Below are 18,649 nucleotides of genomic sequence, written 5' to 3'. Positions count from 1 at the left end.
TTGTATCTGTGTTGTGTTTCGTATCATGTCAAATATTGCCGGCCGTACATCCGAAAGACAAGGATGCTTAATGAAGAAGAAAGAGAATGAGGGCAATACATATATTTGTTAAGTAATAAAAAATTTGTTATTTTGCAAGAAAGTTATTATTTTAAATATAACAAGACTCCTATTAAATAGTAAGTTACCTTACCAAATAGCAAGAAATTTAATTTTTTTTTTTAGAGCCTTCATAAAAGTGCACTTTTAAGGAGGCTTTTTATCCTAGGCACTCCATTAATTGAAAAATGTAAAATGTAATAAGAATTTTTGGTATTCTCATTTTCTTTTATGTTAGATTTAAGAAAGCTGAAGATATTATGCCCCGTTTGGATTTAAAGACAATCGATTTTAATTTTAACTTTAACTTTAACTCAACACACTACACAACAAAAATACACATTTTCCAATTCAAAAATTTTAACTCAACACACTACACAACAAAAACACACGTTTCTCAAGTCAAATTTATAATCACATCTCATTTGTCCTTTTCCACAATCAAAATCAAAATCAAAGTAACTTTAACTCTGAATCCAAACTGCCCTTAAGTATGGGATTAAGTGGATGAATAAAGTTAAAAGTAAGACCATAAAAATGTATAAAAGTATGATTTGAAATTGTCATGCAATTATAAGATTTTATAAAAGATGGTGTAGCGCAGTGGTCCAGGCTCTCGTTTGGTTACTAAAATGTTCCAGATTCAATACTTAGTGGGACTACTCATACTCATTTATTAACTATTGAATTTGATTGTACTACGCCCATGTACTTCCCTTGTAATCGAAAAAAAAAAAGGTAAGATATTGGCGAGCAAGAAATCCAAAGAATTGTTACTCTTTAAGTAGGACAAATAGGAGCACGTCCAACCCGTATATGAGCCTGGATACTGGAGTACCTAAGGGGGTGTTTGATTTCAGTGTTAAAAGGCCCCGTTTGGATTCACAATCTATTAATTTTAACTTTAACTTTAACTTTAACTCAACACACTACATAACAAAAATACACATTTTCCAATTCAAAAATTTTAACTTTAACTTTAACTCAACACACTACACAACAAAAACACACGTTTCCCAAGTCAAATTTATAATCACATCTCATTTGTCATTTTCCACAATCAAAATCAAAATCAAAATCAAAGTAACTTTAACTCTGAATCCAAATGGCCCGTTGTAACTTTGATTTTGATTTTGATTTTGATTGTGGAAAAAGACAAATGAGATGGTATTATAAATTTGACTTGGGAAACGTGTGTTTTTGTTGTTTAGTGGGTAGAGTTAAAATCAAAATCACGATTCTAAAATCAGTTTCAAATTTCAAACGGGGCCTAAAATATTACTGTCAACAATCATCAGACTGCTACAATTATCAGACAGCACTGTTGCAATGTCATGGTCTCTTGCACAGACTCAGATTTCAATTGAGGGGACGAACTCTTTAAGGGGACGCATAAAATGGTAATGTTTTCGATTTAGAAGGAGCAAGTATAAGTATGTTTATCAAAAATTGGATCATAATATATAAATTTTCCTAAAAATTTTAAAGGGACAACGCTCCCCTCAGCCCCTTCGGTCCATCCCTAATCTCTTGCATACAAGTTGGAAGCATAATGGTTGATATGATTAATCCATTAACAGTTTGCCAACATGAAATTCGCCTGCTTATTTTTGACTGGATGCTATGGAACCTCATAACATTATAATGTTGTGCGTTAGATTTTGTATAATAAAAACATACTTAGTCCCAATCAACAAGTTACCGTAACCTTGCTTTCTACCGAAAAAAAATTATGACTTTTATAGCTTTATAAATATATAAAAGAGGTTATTTGAATTGGTGACCAACTAAAATATTTTTTCATACATAAATAAATACGTGATGACGCTAATTTGAAGTGGACGAAAACTTGCAGTGCAAGATTTTGAAATTCATTGATTAGTCATGATCAAATCAAATTTCAAGCGAGAATTATTAATCTCAGTCAAATAGTCCACCGTAACCTACATTTTACCAAAAACAAAATGAGAACATTAAAATGTCACAGATAAGAAGAAATGACTTTGAATTGATGACTAATTTAATAAATTTTTAGTACTTAAATAAAAAAATGACAAAAAATATTTTTTTAAAAAGGGTGGAGTTGCGGGTGGGGAAAACCCTCTTTCTCTGCCGCAGGATTTGATGGACGAGTTTTAACTATTAGTGTAATTACACATTAAGATATATCGAGAAAATTGATAATTTCGGTTCGATGATATGGTGGCAACAGACAAAAGTCATGACAAAGAGAAACTACTTGTACATTTAATAAATAAATGAAACCAAACATATGGATAATATCAAATTTTATTGTATTCCAAATCCTCTGATTTCGTTAATTTAGTTATGTTATTAATAAAAAAATTTCTTAATTAGGTCCAGGTCCAACCATGAAATTCCCATTTAATACATATATATCAGTGAGTGCATGTCAAGCAACCATATTCCAAAAAGTCATGTTATTTGATGCTTATGAAAATACAAAAAGCAACTCACTATCGTGAGGTGGATAGAAAAAATTCACGCTGGAAAAACTTTATCCCTTAGCGGATCGACTTGGATTGATTCGATTAATCGGGAGATATTGACTTTCAAATACTAATGTTCACACATAAAAAAAAATATAAAAAGCAACCACTTTTCTATAATATTATGAGTAAACTAACAATTTGTCCCTCGAGAGATTGATGTTATATCAAATCCGGCCTTAAAATTTTTTTTACATCAAATTGGACCTTGACATATTAAATGTACATCGATTGACCATTTTCGTCAATATCTCCATTAACTTTAATCGGAATTGCTGACGTATACATAACAGTGCTACGTGACACACGATGATTGGCTGAGTGGGTTCCATATGTTTTTAAAATATTAAAAAAAATCTGAAAATTATGATTGTCCGAGTAGTATTGAAGATGCGCTACGACCGGAACGTGATGAGGATAGGTTTTGTTCTATTGGTTATGTTGATTGTGAACTTCTCCATTGCTGCCCAATCGCCCAAGGCTGTTGTAGAGAAAAAAAAGGTGGCAGCGGTGGTGATGGAGGCAGTGGCTGTTCACACGGCTGTAGATCAGGTTATGGCTCAGAAGTGGCTTTGGATACGGTACCAACAGTGTTGGTGGCGTAGGCGGTGGTGGTAGAAGAGGGTCAGGGCATGATGGCTCTTGCTCAGGATATGGATTTGGAAGTGGATATGGACATGGCAGTGGTGGGCAAGGAGGAGGTGGTGGAAGAAGGGTAGGAGGTGGTAGAGGTGGAGGCTCGGGCATAGGAAGCGGTTCTAGCTATGGCTCTGGTTACAGAAGCGGTAATGGCTATAGGAGCGGTGGTGGCAGAGATGGAGGAGGAGGAGGTGGCAGTGGTGGAGGAGGAGGTTCGGGCTATGGTAGTGGGTCAAGATATGGTTCGGGCTATGGATCAAGATATGGTGATCGAGATAGGGTTCATGCTACGATTCGAGTTACGGATTGGGATATGGTTCATAATTAAATAACAAAAAAAACATATGGAACTCACTCTGCCAATCATCGTGTGCCACATGGCATTGTTATGTACACGTCAGCAATTTCGGTTAAAGTTAACAGAGATATTGACGGAATGGGTCAATTGATGTATACCTAGTCTGTCATAGTTCAATTTGATGTCAATTTGAGATCAGATTTAATGTAATATCAATATCCCAATGGCAAATTGTTAGTTTAATCTAATATTATTAATCCTATATAAAATTGAAATGGAGGACTATTACTAAAAATTTCTCCGGCCCTCTAAACCAGACCTTCCAGAAGCCACAGAAAAAAAACGATATTTTTCGACAAGATTATTGGGTAATTTCTTTCTAAACAAAAATCAAATAAAAAAATTTAGTCGATAAAAATAAAAATAAAATATTTTCAAAAATTTCCTCTCATGAGAATGGATGGATGTGTTGGAAAAATTTTGGAAAGAGAAATTTAGATTCATTTGCATGAAGTTTTCGAGCAAATTACACTCGTGAGGACATTAAAGCCAAATTAAGCCAAGTTGTGCCGAGCCGAGCCAAGCCAGTGCTAGCTGATACGAGCTGCTCCCATACCAAGTCACCTGACCCAAGAGGTGCGTGCAGCGTGCCAAGCCAATCTGTACCGCGGTTTCGTAATCAAATCATTAATTTTGAGAGATCATTTGTTTCATCCTACAAATTCATTCGAGCTAAATTTTAGACCACTGGAGAGCCCAAATAGTAGTAAAATACTTCGAAAAGCACTGAATGGAGAATTATCCGCAACCGCTGTCAATAATGCTCCCATGGTCGCTCCAGAAGTAAGGCTGAGTTCTCTAACGAAGAGACATTTCAGGAAACAAATGTATGTGAGCCTGGAAGGGAACCTTATAAACAGTTGGACCAGCCCAAGATGATCGGGCCGGTTGGGAAAATTCTTGGACAGCACAATGCCAATGCGAGCTTCATGAGCGTGGTACGCACCGCCTGTCAGAAGCAGACTCACATGGTGATCAGAGTGGACGAAGCCCCGGACAAGTAAACCCTAACTAAGGTTGGGGCAGTGCCCGCAATCAAAGAGTTTGCTTTGCTATAGGGCTCGGACCCACAAATATTATTGTGCTCTTAACTTAGGAATAAGGCTGGGTGCGACATATTTATGGCAAAAATACGTATGCCCTCCGACAGAGGCAGAAGGCGTCAATAATGGTCTTATTTTTGTTGTAGTTGTGGTTATAGCTTGTGCTATTTATCTCTAGGGTCTCTACCGAGTACCAATGGCTTCTCCTATCAAGCTTGTAAGAAAGCAGTATCTCGTATCAGCTCGTAAAGACTAAAGAGGATTCCTTTTGGTTGATCGAAGCACTTGAACCTGCATATGCAGAGGATTGAATGACATGGTCTTGATATATTGCTACTGTATCCACCCTGAAAAGTATCAATCTGTTTTTAGTAGAAGAGTTCTCTTGTTCATGTATATGAAGAGAGTGGTAAGGCTCCCGTTGGCCGAATTTCATCAAAGTTAGCTAAAAGAATCAGATGCAGCATAATTTCATCCCACCCCAAAGTTAGGGCTATTCAAAGGGGTGTTCTGAAGCTCAGTGTGTTAAGAGCATAAGCACTGATAATATCGGCTACGACATAACCAATCCCCAAACTTAAAATCGTCCTAGAGAAAAGCATATTGAACTATGACACTTGGAAAATCATGATGGTTTTTAAACTACAGATCTCACAGGGATAAGCACACTGGACAAAAAGCAGCATATCTGGCTACATGTCTAAGTAGGTGTTGATGCCACACGGACTTCTGGAGTTGCACTGGGGGTTCGACACAGGAGACTTCAGCAGAAAGCTTAATCCACTAGATTAAGCACAACCCAAAAAACTCATTGAATCATTTTCCCCTGAAGATCATAAGAGAGGAATTAATTTATAGAGAAGACTAGAGTTTGATTACTAGTGTCAGGGGGGGAGAGAGAGGGAGAGAGAGGGGGAACGAGAGAGAGAGAGAGAGAGAGAGAGAGAGAGAGATTACGTGTTCATCATCAAAGTTATATTGTCCCCTTTGAGCAAGATCCTCCCTGCACAATATTATCAGATTATCTCAGCAATAGCAAATGAGTATCCAGCATACAGTGGAAGAGTACAAAGAAGTGCAACCTACCTAGTGACTTTCTAGTCTTCTTCTTAATGTTGACTTCTTCAGCATCATCCAAAACCAGATTCATGTACTCATCGAACCCCTGAACAGCAGATAATATGATTGGTCCACGATCCAATTAATGAGAACAGTAGAAACAGAAGAGTGCAATAACAAAATGACAACATGATGGACCCCCACAAACTTAATGACATGCACAACAGTGTGGTCAGTGAGCTAGCAAGGAAGGTCCAAAATCATGGCAGTCCTTCTCATGCAACATTCATCATACGGTAGTCAACTTATTAAGCTATGAAACAGGATTCCATTTCTTGTTGGTGCAAGTCACCCATCTCATCCATAGAAGTACACTGTCTCCACCCGGCCTACTGGGGTATCTAAACCCACTCACTGTCTCTGTAGAAGACTCTCTGTCTCCATCCGGACTACAGGGTTATCTAAACCCACTTACTCCCCTAGCTTGCATCTCTAAGTGCCGGCGTCCAGCCAGCTCAGTGCTTCAGGCAGCCTCTTTTTTTGTTTTTTTTCCCCTTTTATTTAGAACTAGTACATCATCATTTTTTCAAAGAACAACATGGGTGTCAATCACCAAGAGGTCTCATTGAAACATGTTTATAAACTCAAATGAAAATTCTTACACAGGGACATACAAAGTAATCTGATAATAGTGGATTCAACTTATATATCACGTAGAGGAACTGGACATAAAATGCACTAAATCACTCTAGCATGTCCATTTAATCTAATAAAAAAGCATGTTGCTAAAATGTCATTAGCATCAGTTACTTCACAGCTGAATCCAAGTTCTAACTAAGTACACGAAAACTTTGTCGAATATCACACAATTCTTTACTAGTTCCAATTCTTGTATCATCCAAATGAAGGCATGTTCAGTGGAGCATACATCTTCTCAGCCCAAGTATATGCATAACAAACTAACAACACTTGACAAGTCGAACGATACGAACAATGGGGAGCAGGCTAAGCAAATCCAATATACAAGCAAGCAGACTTCAAACGTAAGACGCCCTACTGCAATCAAATCTACCATTGTTTGACGCCTGTCTTTGAATTTATGGTCCGGATGCTGCTATGCATAGCAATATCCAACCAAGCAACACAAATCAAGCGCTCTAGACGGAATAACGAAGTAGAGCATAAATAAGAATTAGATTATTACAATGATACGGCCTTCGATCCTCAAATCCTTCTGCTCGAAAAGCCAAATCTGTATGCGTGCTTTCTGCATTCGCCAAAACCAACAGAGATAGGGCAAAATTCCATAAGCACGATTCCACTACGTAAATTTAAACTGCGAGAATGGCTCACCAGAGAACCAAATGATGGAGAAGAATACACTTACGCTTTGGAGAAACCTGAATATGAGATTCTGCAGCCAACAAGCACAGGATACGTCAGCAAGCAAGAAACAAGCGAGTGAAACGCACGCCCAAAAACCAGAATAAGAAGAAGGTGAAGCGGGATTAGAGTAGAGAAGAGAGATCAGAGCGTACAATAGGCTGGGTCATAATCTTCTGGACTTTGGTGGTCGCCATGGCTGCTGCTGCGTCGATGCTCCCTCCCTCTCTCCCTCCTACCTCGTCTGAGCTGAGCTCTGATACTTCTCGCAGTTACAGAGGTGAAAGGTTTTAGCTAAGAGGAAGCCCTAACGAAGAGCCAAAAAATGCAGAAGCGCGGAAAGGCACCGAGAGAGACAGAGAGGCGTCTGAGGTCCAAGCCCACTTTAGGCCCACTTTGGGCCCAATTTAGCCCCATTAAGTTCAGAATGGGCCTCGGGAGCTTAGGGATGACGGCCCCATATAAGTCGGACAGACAGAAGAACAGCAACGGCAAAGCAGATAGAATAAAATCGGCCGAGCAAACCAAATGTGAATTTAACGAAACCGAGTGATGGAGTCGGACTGTGAGAGTTGTTCTCATGGGCATGAGTTTGTCATGACACGAGGCATCGGGAATGTGTGGCTATGGACATCGAATTGCCAATACCATGCGACGGCACATTGTTCGTTAGCTGCGGTGTCATCGTCAATATACAATCCCTTCCTAATTAGAATGCTATGTTATCATTGTTATTTTGACCCTCCCGTTTCCATATCTGTTAGGTAGGATTCTCCATTGAGGCTGAGAAGGACAAATATGAATGGCACGTTAAGTTGACATGACGTAGTCATGAAGGACATCTTCTTTCCAATAAATTGCTATAGAAATATTAGTATAGGAAAATCGGATTTTTGAAAATCGTTTTTAGTTTTTTTTAGTTTTGTCGACGCCACAAAGCGTTGGACTTGCACATCTACGTTTAGCTTCAACCTATGCCAAATTAATGTGAAAGTCCCATACCGCACCGGTTGTGGTCAATAATAATAACATTATTTAATATATGAAACCCAATGGTGCTCCCTTTTGACAGCACGTAATCTATAATCTATAACCCTTATAAAAAGTAAAGCTCATTTACTTGTTTCTCGAGTCCGGGTTGATGAATTCTTTCATTTCTTGAGTACGTATGTAAATACCTAGTGAAACCTCGCACTTTTCATTACTTTTCTTTAATTTTTGAATTAAATACATGCTTAATACTAGCAGGGTAATGATTATAAGACGCTTGAATCATCCCCGAAGATATCTCTTGATGCCATGGCCGAGTGGATTATAGTTTAATCAACTGAGTCTAGGGTGTTAAATTGCAAATCTTGTCCAAAGTCATAAACGATGGAGTCCGAAATGCTTGAAATCATGCTTATTAAGTCACGGATCTTAGATGGCCGGGTGAAAAACTTGTTCAATTGGCTTAAATAGGGTTGTTTCAATTTGTTAGCTCTCGGGTCTGTGTATTTAGGATAGTGGCCGAGAGGGTTTGGTTGCTTAGAGGGATGAAACTGTCTTAATTTGGCTGGCTAAGCTCACGGGTGCTTAGGAATTAGGGTCAAATTGGATTAAATTAGCTAACATGGGTTGAATAATTAGAATGATTGAATCTGTGCTTGGGCGCTTGCCTCGGCCGAAATGAATTCTTGAGGTTTTAGGTGTCAATGGGATGTTTAATTGGTCAATCGAAGTTCAATTTGGTTAATCACGAAAATTCGCCCCTTAAACTCATGATTTTCGGGTTATAATACACCCACTTAGAGAAGTCCTAGGTTTAATAGGAAAGGTTATCTTAGCCTCGAGGGAATTAGGATTTTCTTTAATTTTTTGGGATTAGTTTGTTGAATCAGATCGGGTGGCTTCATAAAAATTGAAAATTTCAAAAAATATAAAGGATTTAAATTTTTTTAACTCAACTCCACTTATCTTCAATTCACCAACACAATTATTACTTAATCATTACTTTATTTCAACTATTTATTACTTTTCACACTTTTATCATAATTTAACAAAACAATCATTATTTAATTATTATTTTGTTTCAACTATTCATTACTTTTTCACACCTTTTCTCATAATTCAACAATACAATCATTACAAACTCATTAAAATTAAGGTTGCGTTTGGTTTCATAGTAAGATTTTAAAATCAGATTTTGATTTTGATTTTGAATGGTATAAATGGAGCCCACCTTTGACTTTGTATGTGTTATGTTGTTTTATTGTGGAAAAAAAGTGGTATAAATAGGGTCCACTCTTTGACTTTGTATGAGTTATTTTGTTTTGTAGTGGGTAGAGTTAAAGTTAGAATTGTGATTCTAAAATACCATCTTGAAACCAAACATGGGATAAAACTCAACTCAACTCAAATTTAAATCCAAACACATTCTAAAATTGACTAGACCTAGGAATTGGACTTAGAAATTTTCGCTAGATCCATTTTGATTTTTTGGGCTCTAGGCCCACTTTGGTCTTAGGAATCCACTTGGCCCGATCTATCTTTCATGTCATGAGATGTCAATGTATGGGCATGAATGAGAAATGAATGCGCGTAAAGAGGAGTACTCGTGTGTACATTAAGGGTGATCGGTTTCGAGTACCCTGTATTTTTCACGATACCCGGACCCTACCCTATAAGGGACAGGTTCCAAGATTTTGGAATCGGACCCTACCATGTTGAATCATAAACCGAAACCTATCCAAAACATGTATTATACCACAGGTTCTAGGTACTCTATTGGAACCTGTAAATTTTTTTTCTCTGGTTATATAAAATCGAAAATATCACATACATAATCAATAATTACGCCAAATAGAATATCAACAAAGATTTAGATTAATCAACAAAAAAAATAATGTATCATTAATCTATCGATAAAATTAAACATTCATAATACGATCTCACACAACAAAGTGTCTATGTTCTGATTCATTAGAAAAGACAGTAACTTTACTCTTTCATCTTTTTTTTTAATAAATAACCGGTTCCGGGTACCCTGTAGGCAACAACTGCAACCAGAATCGATTTTCACCGGTTCCTACCCGGAACCTATCCTATTTTCAATACGAATTACTCGGACCCTACCCTAACGGGTAGGTTCCGATCGATTCCGGATATACGCGGTACCCGTGCACACTTCTAGTGTACATGTATATATTCTAATAAGGCCTTGACTCTCGAGGATAAAATATTGGACTTCAATTTTAAAATCGACAAATTAGGAAATGAACCGCAGGATTAGGTACCGATTCGAGCGAGATTATTGCTTGTTAGCAATAGGATCGTAATAGGGCCCTCAAATTCGGATCACTAGCTCAAGACTAACAATTAAATTCATAGAAGGTTAGTATTTTCACCTTTTAATGGATTGCATAGGTGGCTAATCGGCATATGAAAACAGTCAATGGCGGCTCCATACTAGTCCCAAGCCCTCGGAATAATCTAACCTCAGCCGGTCGAGAATTTCCCTCCGACAAATAACAAAAAAGACAGATTTGGTTTATTTGATAAGACAAGTTCCACAAATAGCAACAATAAAAGGAAAATGATTTAAGCTCCATTTGATTTTGCAGATAAAATTACAAAAATTTTAACTTTAACTTTAACTTAACACACTACGCAACAAAAATACATATTTTTCAAGTTAAAAACTTTAACTCAACACACTACATAATCAGTTGTCATTTTCCACAATCAAAATCTGTTAAACTAAACGCTTTATGATCTTCGAAATGTAAATTCATCTTTTGTACAATTTCATACTTATTACCTATTGTCAGCACCCAATTTCGGTCCATCGGCTCCGGGGGGGCAAAATTGTCATTTCCCAATTTATCACATTTTCTTTAAAAAAAAAAGGGTCAAGTTGGTCAGAGCCAGCCTGACCGACAAGACGGATGGGCAGGGTCGGTCAGAGCTGATCTGACCGACCGTTGCCCACACCAAAAAAAAAAAAAGTCAAAGGTCAAACGACCATTTTGACTTTCCTTTTCTTTTCTTTTCTTCCCGCCCACTTCTTTTCCTTTTCTTCTTCTTTCCTCCTTCCTTTTTCCTTCCTTTCATTTTGGTCCCTGCAACCAAACCGGGATTTTCTTCGGATCTTTCGCAAGAATTCCGGCGAAAATCTCGCCCGAATTCGATTCTTTTTCCTTCTTTTTCTTCCTCGCGGATTTCGGCGGCAGAGGGGGGAGGGAACTCGAAAAAAAAAAAAGGGGAGCTCTCTCTCTCTCGCTCTCTCTCTCGGGTGGTCTCGGATCCGAAAACGCCCACAGCTCACGATTCTCCCTCAGCCGGTTCCGGAACTCCCAGCTCGACCTCAAACCGGAACTCCCTCAGCTCGCCCACAACTCACGATCCCTCAGCTCGTTTAGTCCCTCGAAAACCGTAGTTCGTTTCGGCGCCGAGACCCCTCAGCTCAGTCGCCCTCTCGCCCACGGCTCGAACTCCTGGATCCCCTCACCTCGCGGCCGTGCGTGTGCGTCGCCCAGCCGCCCAGCGATGGTCCAATCCAGCAGCGGCGTCTAGTCCAGCGGCGGCGGCCCAGCCCATCAACATCCGACCCAGTCGACCAGCGTCTAGCCCAGCCCAGCTTCGCCGGCCCAATAGCAGCCCAGTTCGGCCCAGTCCAATATGGATCTCTGCCTAGTCCAGTCCAGCAGGCCCGTCCGACCCAATCCAATCCGGATCTCAGCCCAGTCCGGTCCAGCAGGCCCGTTCGGCCCAATCCAAATCCGGATCTCAGCCCAGTCCGGCCCAGCAGGCCCATCCGGCCCAATCATCCTCACAGCCTAATCCGTCCGGCGATTTTTTTATTTTTTTATTTTACAGAATCACCCCTCAACTTCCCGAACTAGGTAAATTCTCAACTTAGTAGCATGATTAGGGATCCATTCCTGAATATTAATGCTTGCTTGATGGATATGATGTCAAATGAGTGTTCTTGGGTCGCGTGGGTGATCGGATTTGTCTCGAACTCGATTTTACGAACTTTCTGTTTTGTCACATTTCAGTCCAGAGGACGTATTTTATTTTTTAAGATCTACCCCGAATTTCAAAATTATTTTCAATCAAGTCCCGGCCATTTTACTATTTTTCAATCAGTCCTTGGATTTTCCATAATTTTTCCAAGAATCCCAAGGAACTTTCCAAGTTGTTTCAGTTTAGTCCTGGGGCCTTTTTTTGTTTTCAGATCAGTCCAGATTTTCAAATTCATTTCAAATAAGTCCTAGGACATTTTCAGTAATTTTTACATAGTCCCCAAATTTTTTAGAATTTTGAAATCAATCCCCAATTTCTTCAGAATTTTCAAATAAGTCTCTAATTTTTTTAGAATTTTCAAATCAGTCCTTGCTCTTTTGAAATAGTTCAATTCAGTTCCCTGGACATTTTCTAAAAATATCCGACCCTTTCCTACTTGGATCACCCACCGACAATGTATGTGCCCCATTTAAATATTCTATTTTTGTAATTATATATGTACAACGTGATAGTGTCGAAAATTAGAATTTATCGGGCGGTCAACTAATGGCTATCTCGACGACTCGAAACCCGTAAATTAAAGCATTCGGCAAATTTCTAATTAACCTAAAATTCTACATACGGAATAATCGGGACGTTAAATTTGGCTAAATTAAATCACTTGACCCTTTTAAATGAATTGTACGAACCGATTAATAATCTGTAATCGCGTCGACAGTTCAAGAACTGTTAGTCACTCCCTTTTTAAATTCACAATTTCAAAAGCATTGAGATGCGTGCTACGTAATCTTGATTTTTTTTTATACACACACATATTTTTCGATTCAAGGGGGATGACTATCGGTTCTTGTCCTGCCGTCACTCTAGTATAGGTTTGTGTTTAGAACGGGTTAAAACATGGAAAAACTGATTAATCTCAAACTCGGCTTAAATCAAACATGGGCAATAGTCAAATAGAGGGCTAGGTTTTGGGTTTTAGGTGAAAATACTCTTAATCTGTAAAAGCCATATTGTCACGATACAGAATAATCTAAAAACAACCCACACATTCGAGACTTGACTATGGACATCACGTCTGTCGGGTCCGTCAAAATAATGCTGAATGCTACATACCCTATCTATCACCCATTTTGTTTGTTTTAAGGTAGGATTTGTATGCCAAGATACCTCGGTTAATAATCAGTTAATTCACGTAAATTCGGCGATAACAAAACCCCATTGTTTGTTTATTTGAGCTTGCTTGTTACATCTTTTGCACTTGATTGTTATGCGGATCGAGCCCGATCCTTTAGGACTCAATTCACACTGGGTCCAACGACCATAACCGTCGATCACGGGGTCCAATACCCCCATATACCGAGTGCGTATTTAATTTAATTTTCGGTTTTTTCCAAAACTATACGGTGACCATGAGTGAAATCATGGCCGAATGCGAACCGACCGGGATTTAGTCATAGTAGCTTGCCTTTTATTTATTTGAGAGAACAATGTAAGGTTTCATATTGTACATATATTCATGTAAAATCCCAGTCGGAGAGCGGACGGTCAGAGTGTTTATTCGAATTTACGGTGTCAAAACACATAAGATGAGAGGAACTTAATCAAGCGGTAATTAAATTAAAATGGCAAGCCTAGACAAGCTAGAGTACCGAAAGGGCGTGTGGGATATAGGCTCACGCGTAATAGAACTCCCGAATTCGGAATTTTCGGTTTCGTATAGACCATTGCCTTAGCATCTTAGGTGTACTCCGTACCCCTAGACCCGAGTAACTTGCCGACCCTCGACCTTCGGATCGTAAAATGGCAAGTGGCCACTCCTTCTCACGTGCGTCCGTCGCGCGTCCCCGGGAAGGTGGACACTCCCAAGCCGCGTTGCATTTAGGTGCGCGCATGCGTGCCCCGATGAGACGAAATTCGGGTGCGCACACCTATATAACGATATTTCTGATGGATGAACTCTTCAAGAGCTGAGCTCGTGCAAAATCGCCGTTGAGTTCATCTTTTACGCATGGATGATATCTCCTGCCGTCAATCGCCAATGAGCTGAGGTCTTGAGCTTCTCTAGTCTCACTGGCACTTCGTCCCATCTTAATCCGTCTCCTCTGATCCCTTCAGTTGCAAGGTTTCAAGTACCCTTCGGTTTATTCCAATTCATGTCTTTCACCAGGGTAATCGAAAACAATTTTGCATCAATTTTGTGAATGGAACTCCTTCTTTCTGTGGTCGGCGGGAATTTGAGCTGCTTTGCCCCGATAGGTTTGCATTTGCTGATGCTCGCTTTAGCTTGGGCAGCTTCTCATGAGTAGCATGAATTGAATTCCTAGTTGATTGTCGGTGCTTGAATTGGTCTTATCTTCAGTTCAGTGTACCCCAACGTTCAGGCTAAATTGGTGGCAAAATTTGATGAGGGACTGAAAATCTGTCTGTAAGTCAGGTGCTCTTGGATAAGTTCCTGAGGAAAGACAACATTTTGTGATTTTTTAAGGTTGTAAATACGACAGAAAAACTATGTGCTGGAATCTTGAATGGGATCTAAAATTTGGGGGAAGACATCATGGGACTGAAAGGGAATGTCACAAGTTAACAAATCATAGGTAGGGAGTGATGGAAGGAGGAAGGAGATTCAGGAGGTTTGGGTTACAAAGGGGAAGAAGAGACTTCAGTTATCCTCTTAGTGTGTTACCTCTGCGCAATGTGTCCCAGGTCTCAGCTGCCACAAGGCCTCGTCTTTCCTGCACCTTATCCTGTTGGTAGGTTACAAATTTCGTTCATTGATATTCACCATGATTATTTCCCCTCCATTCCTGTAGTTTCGATGAAATTTCATCGATTATGGCCGGTTTTTTCAGGTATTGTGACCTCCAGATATATGGATTTACCGAGCCCATCTTCCGTTTTGGCAGAAGATATGCAAGGTGCTTCTCCTTAGCCTTTCACCTTTAATAATTACCTTGGTTTATTTAGATCCTGCTGCAGAAGTTTCTTGCCGACGCGCACTTTCCATATATGCAGGTATTTGCGAGTTTGGTTTTCGATGGGCGTGGGCTTTGGAGCAACCTTAATGATTGTCCTTGCTCTAGTTTGTGCCGATGTCTTCATTCAACATGAATAGTCACTAAAGTTCTTGTATTTTAAGTAATACATTAGATGATTCTCTTATCATTGCTAAAAGGACAAAGTTCATTCATGTTGGACAATTGGATGGTACCTGTTAACAACAATAACATACTAAAGTTGGGATGTCATAAAGTAGAGACATAATAATGAATACAGATCCATGTCCTCCTTGTTCATACTGAGTATATGTGCCGTGAGCTCCTCATATTACGAACCTTGACCTTCCATTAACCTCTCATGGATTCGCAGTTCCTCCTTTGGGAGCTAGCAGGGTTCCTACATCTTCACAAAAGCAACGCCAATCTCAGCAAGCTTGTTTTTGGGGTTTCTCCTACAGTTACTTATCATTACCCTTGTTCATGGATGAATTCATTTATGACAATCCAGTTGTTCCAAGTCCAATACTCTGATATTCATCGCAGGTCTATGGCTTGAAAATTTCACTTGCTAATACCGGATTTATAGTTTCATCTACAATGATTTCCGTATGTGCCCATGAAATTGGGCATGCTATTGCTGCTACCAGGTGAGTACCATTAACCTTTTTTGTTTTTTAAGCAATTCATCTTTAGATTGTATAGTGAGAAACTAAAATTGTGTTAGCTCCATTTTCTAGAGGTGAGGATTTTGAAACCTAGTAATAGATAAATTTGAAAAGTCAAATTCTGAAGTTTAGATCATGTGCCACATTGTTCATAAATCTGTGATAAAAATAAGTCAGAAGGCTAGAATGATAACGAACACATATATGCTCTATGTAATTTATTAGTGTATTTGAAAGGAACCAATTTAGTAACTAAGCTTCAATGAAAAGCAGTGATGGAGTACAGGTGGAACATGTTGCCATTTTCATCGCAGTTCTGTTTCCCGATGCTTTGGTGGCTTTAAATCAGGAGTCACTGCAGGCGTTACAACGTATATCTGCTCTCCGCATATACTGTGTCGGTATTTGGCACAATGCAGTGGTGAAATTGCCGTCTTTGTCTCATTCCTTATGTGCATATATATCACGGAGTTTTGTTTTTCACGCAGTCCATGTCATGTTGACAATTATTATATAGTCAATAATTTCTTAACAATCACTTTTGCACCTATTGTACTCATGAATATTCATCTTCTTGCAGTGCTGTGCAATCTGTGGATTGATATTGTTGCTCTTGCCGTCTGTTTTGTTTCCTTTGTATGTGCATGTTCAAGGCCCAATGGTACGTGGCTGTTTTTAGATACACTTGTTTCCTCTAGACAGGCACAATGCAATACGGGATAAGAAAAAGAACTTACATGACTTCAGAAACGAGAAGAGTAAACACATTAATATTAGGCTTCTTCAATCGACTGGACATTCATGCTGTGGGTCTCGTTCACGTGCCTAAAACAAATTGAGACTACTGGAGACACATATTTAAGAATACCACTTGCATGACACATCCTTCGTTTTGCTAATATTAGCACATTACACAGGTTCTGGAAGTACCATATTCCTCACCTTTGCACGGGTATTTGTCTCCAGGCGATATGATAGTGGCTTTAGATGACATACTCATTCGTGACAAACAAGATTGGGTGGAGGTAACTTCTTTAATAGACATAGATTCGAATCAGGAATCAAATCATACTCAATATGTGGGGAAAGGCAGCAGCAAGAAGGGATATTGTGTCCCTTTGGGTTTGTTGGAAGAAAAAGAGACCATACAGCATGTGGATAATGTATGTACTTGCCTTGACGATCTTACTGCCTTCATTAGCACGCCTTGCTCTAATATGGACACCACAGATCATAATGATGGTAGCGGTAGCATAGAAAAGCATGCACGCTGCTTGAATGCTAAGGAGGTTATCAAGCTCAGGAAATGTGGTGATGGGTGGTCTCACATTGTTAATGGAAGCAGCTGTCTCTGTTAACAGGTTTTGCTCCAAGCTAGGCTTCGAGTTGATGATTGTTAATTACAATATTGAATTGCAGAGACAACGCTCAGCATAAATCGAGGTTGTTGGACCTCAGTTAATAGATAACCCTTTATCTAGGCTGGCTGTAATCTTTGTGTAATTTTAGATCCAAAATACCATTGTTTCTAAAGGTTTTTTGACGAATGCAGGATGAGTCTTGCTTCACTCCAATAAAGAACCAGGGTTCGATGTGGGTTGAGGTCACATACTTCAGCCCATATGTTTCTCCTGAGTGCTCTCGAATTGAGCAAACACCGCTGCCCATTTCTCAAATCTCAGAACTTATAGAGAGAAACTGCAGTGGGAGTTTCGTGTATGCTGGGGATTTCTTCTTATTGTCAAATTCAGTTCACTTTACATCGTCTACACCATGCCTCTGGGCATCCAGTGTTGGTGCATACGTTCCGCGTGTCATGGAAAAGATTTTAATTTTGACATACCATGTTTCTCTTACGTTAGCCCTTTTGAATACTTTGCCAGTAAGTTTCGAATGCAATTCTCTTAGTTTTTCTCAATGCTTTTGATTTGATGAGTTTTTGTTGATTTAAATTTGTAACTCTTTCTTGCTTTTACAAATATGTGCTCCTCAGGTTTTTTTCTTGGACGGGGAATCCATCTTAGAAGTGAACTTAAGCTACTGTTCTTTGTTGAGCCATCGGAATAGAAAAGACCTTCTTCAATTGATCCTTGCTATAGGAACCTTGATTTCAGTACTTTCCTTTGTGAAGACGATTGCTAAAGGCTATTGAATTCTATGGAACTCGACTCTTGTGGCTTTCTTTTTCCCATTACGTGGAACAGCTTCTGCTCATATTTTTTTTCCCATTTGGCGGTAATAGTACCTCACCTCAGATTATCTATTAAAATTGTGGACAATTTTCATTGAGACGGATGAAGCATGTGACTCTTGGAGGAGAGGCAACTATGATCTTTATTTACTAGTTGTTGCTAATGATCTGTGTTGAACTAATTGTAAAGGTTATGAATGATTCTCAATAGCCGTAGCAATGGTCGCCTCGGTAAAGTCATGTCTCAATCAATTTGTCAATATCCTAAATTGAGTTAGGGGACGGGGCATTTGGTTCGAGTGTATTTGGATTGTAAGGAACATTAAAATTACATGAAATTTTTTTTTCCTTAAGATTGTTCTTATTTGCATTATAGGTTTGAATGTGAAATTATTGTGTTTGGTAAATGTAACGAATACTAGGAATATGTTTGATGATATAACATACGATTTGTTTTACAGGTATGAAATATGATCCCTTGATTGTAATTTGAGAATATTGTCTTAATTGTTAAATTTTTGACAATTACGACAACTAAATTTGAATATATGATTTTTTATGGCTCAACAAATCAATAAATGTCCATTGATGACAAAGAGTGCATGATAAAAATGTTCAATAGAAGATTACAAGGATAGAAAAATACAACAAATCTGTCAGGATCACTGCAAATGAAAGAATATAATGTGATAACATTGA

The 18,649-nt window shown here is 38.9% G+C and overlaps 1 protein-coding gene and 1 pseudogene across 1 annotated transcript; one reads left to right on the top strand and one right to left on the bottom strand.

Annotated features, from left to right (window-relative positions):
- Positions 1–5,059: 5,059 nt before the first annotated feature.
- Positions 5,060–7,405, bottom strand: LOC116215921 (small nuclear ribonucleoprotein E-like). The gene is made up of 6 exons (XM_031551737.1): positions 7,247–7,405; positions 7,096–7,122; positions 6,913–6,975; positions 5,736–5,814; positions 5,607–5,652; positions 5,060–5,475 (listed from the first exon to the last, which is right to left on the bottom strand). Exons 1-6 carry the CDS (start codon positions 7,286–7,288, stop codon positions 5,466–5,468), a joined length of 267 nt encoding a protein of 88 aa, XP_031407597.1. The 5' UTR covers positions 7,289–7,405; the 3' UTR covers positions 5,060–5,465.
- A 7,297-nt stretch (positions 7,406–14,702) lies between these two features.
- Positions 14,703–17,911, top strand: LOC116188765 (annotated as a pseudogene).
- The last annotated feature ends 738 nt before the right edge of the window (positions 17,912–18,649 follow it).

The sequence above is a fragment of the Punica granatum genome, chromosome 8 (genome assembly GCF_007655135.1).
Source record: "Punica granatum isolate Tunisia-2019 chromosome 8, ASM765513v2, whole genome shotgun sequence".
Taxonomy (NCBI): Eukaryota; Viridiplantae; Streptophyta; class Magnoliopsida; order Myrtales; family Lythraceae; genus Punica; species Punica granatum.
This window is presented reverse-complemented; position numbering and strand designations above follow the sequence as displayed.

Coding starts and splice junctions, on each gene's coding strand:
- LOC116215921 (XM_031551737.1), bottom strand. CDS start 7,288: ATGGCGACCACCAAAGTCCAGAAGATTATGACCCAGCCTATT. Junction 7,123..7,246: donor AGATTATGACCCAGCCTATT/GTACGCTCTGAT, acceptor TGTTGGCTGCAG/AATCTCATATTCAGGTTTCT. Junction 6,976..7,095: donor TATTCAGGTTTCTCCAAAGC/GTAAGTGTATTC, acceptor TGGCGAATGCAG/AAAGCACGCATACAGATTTG.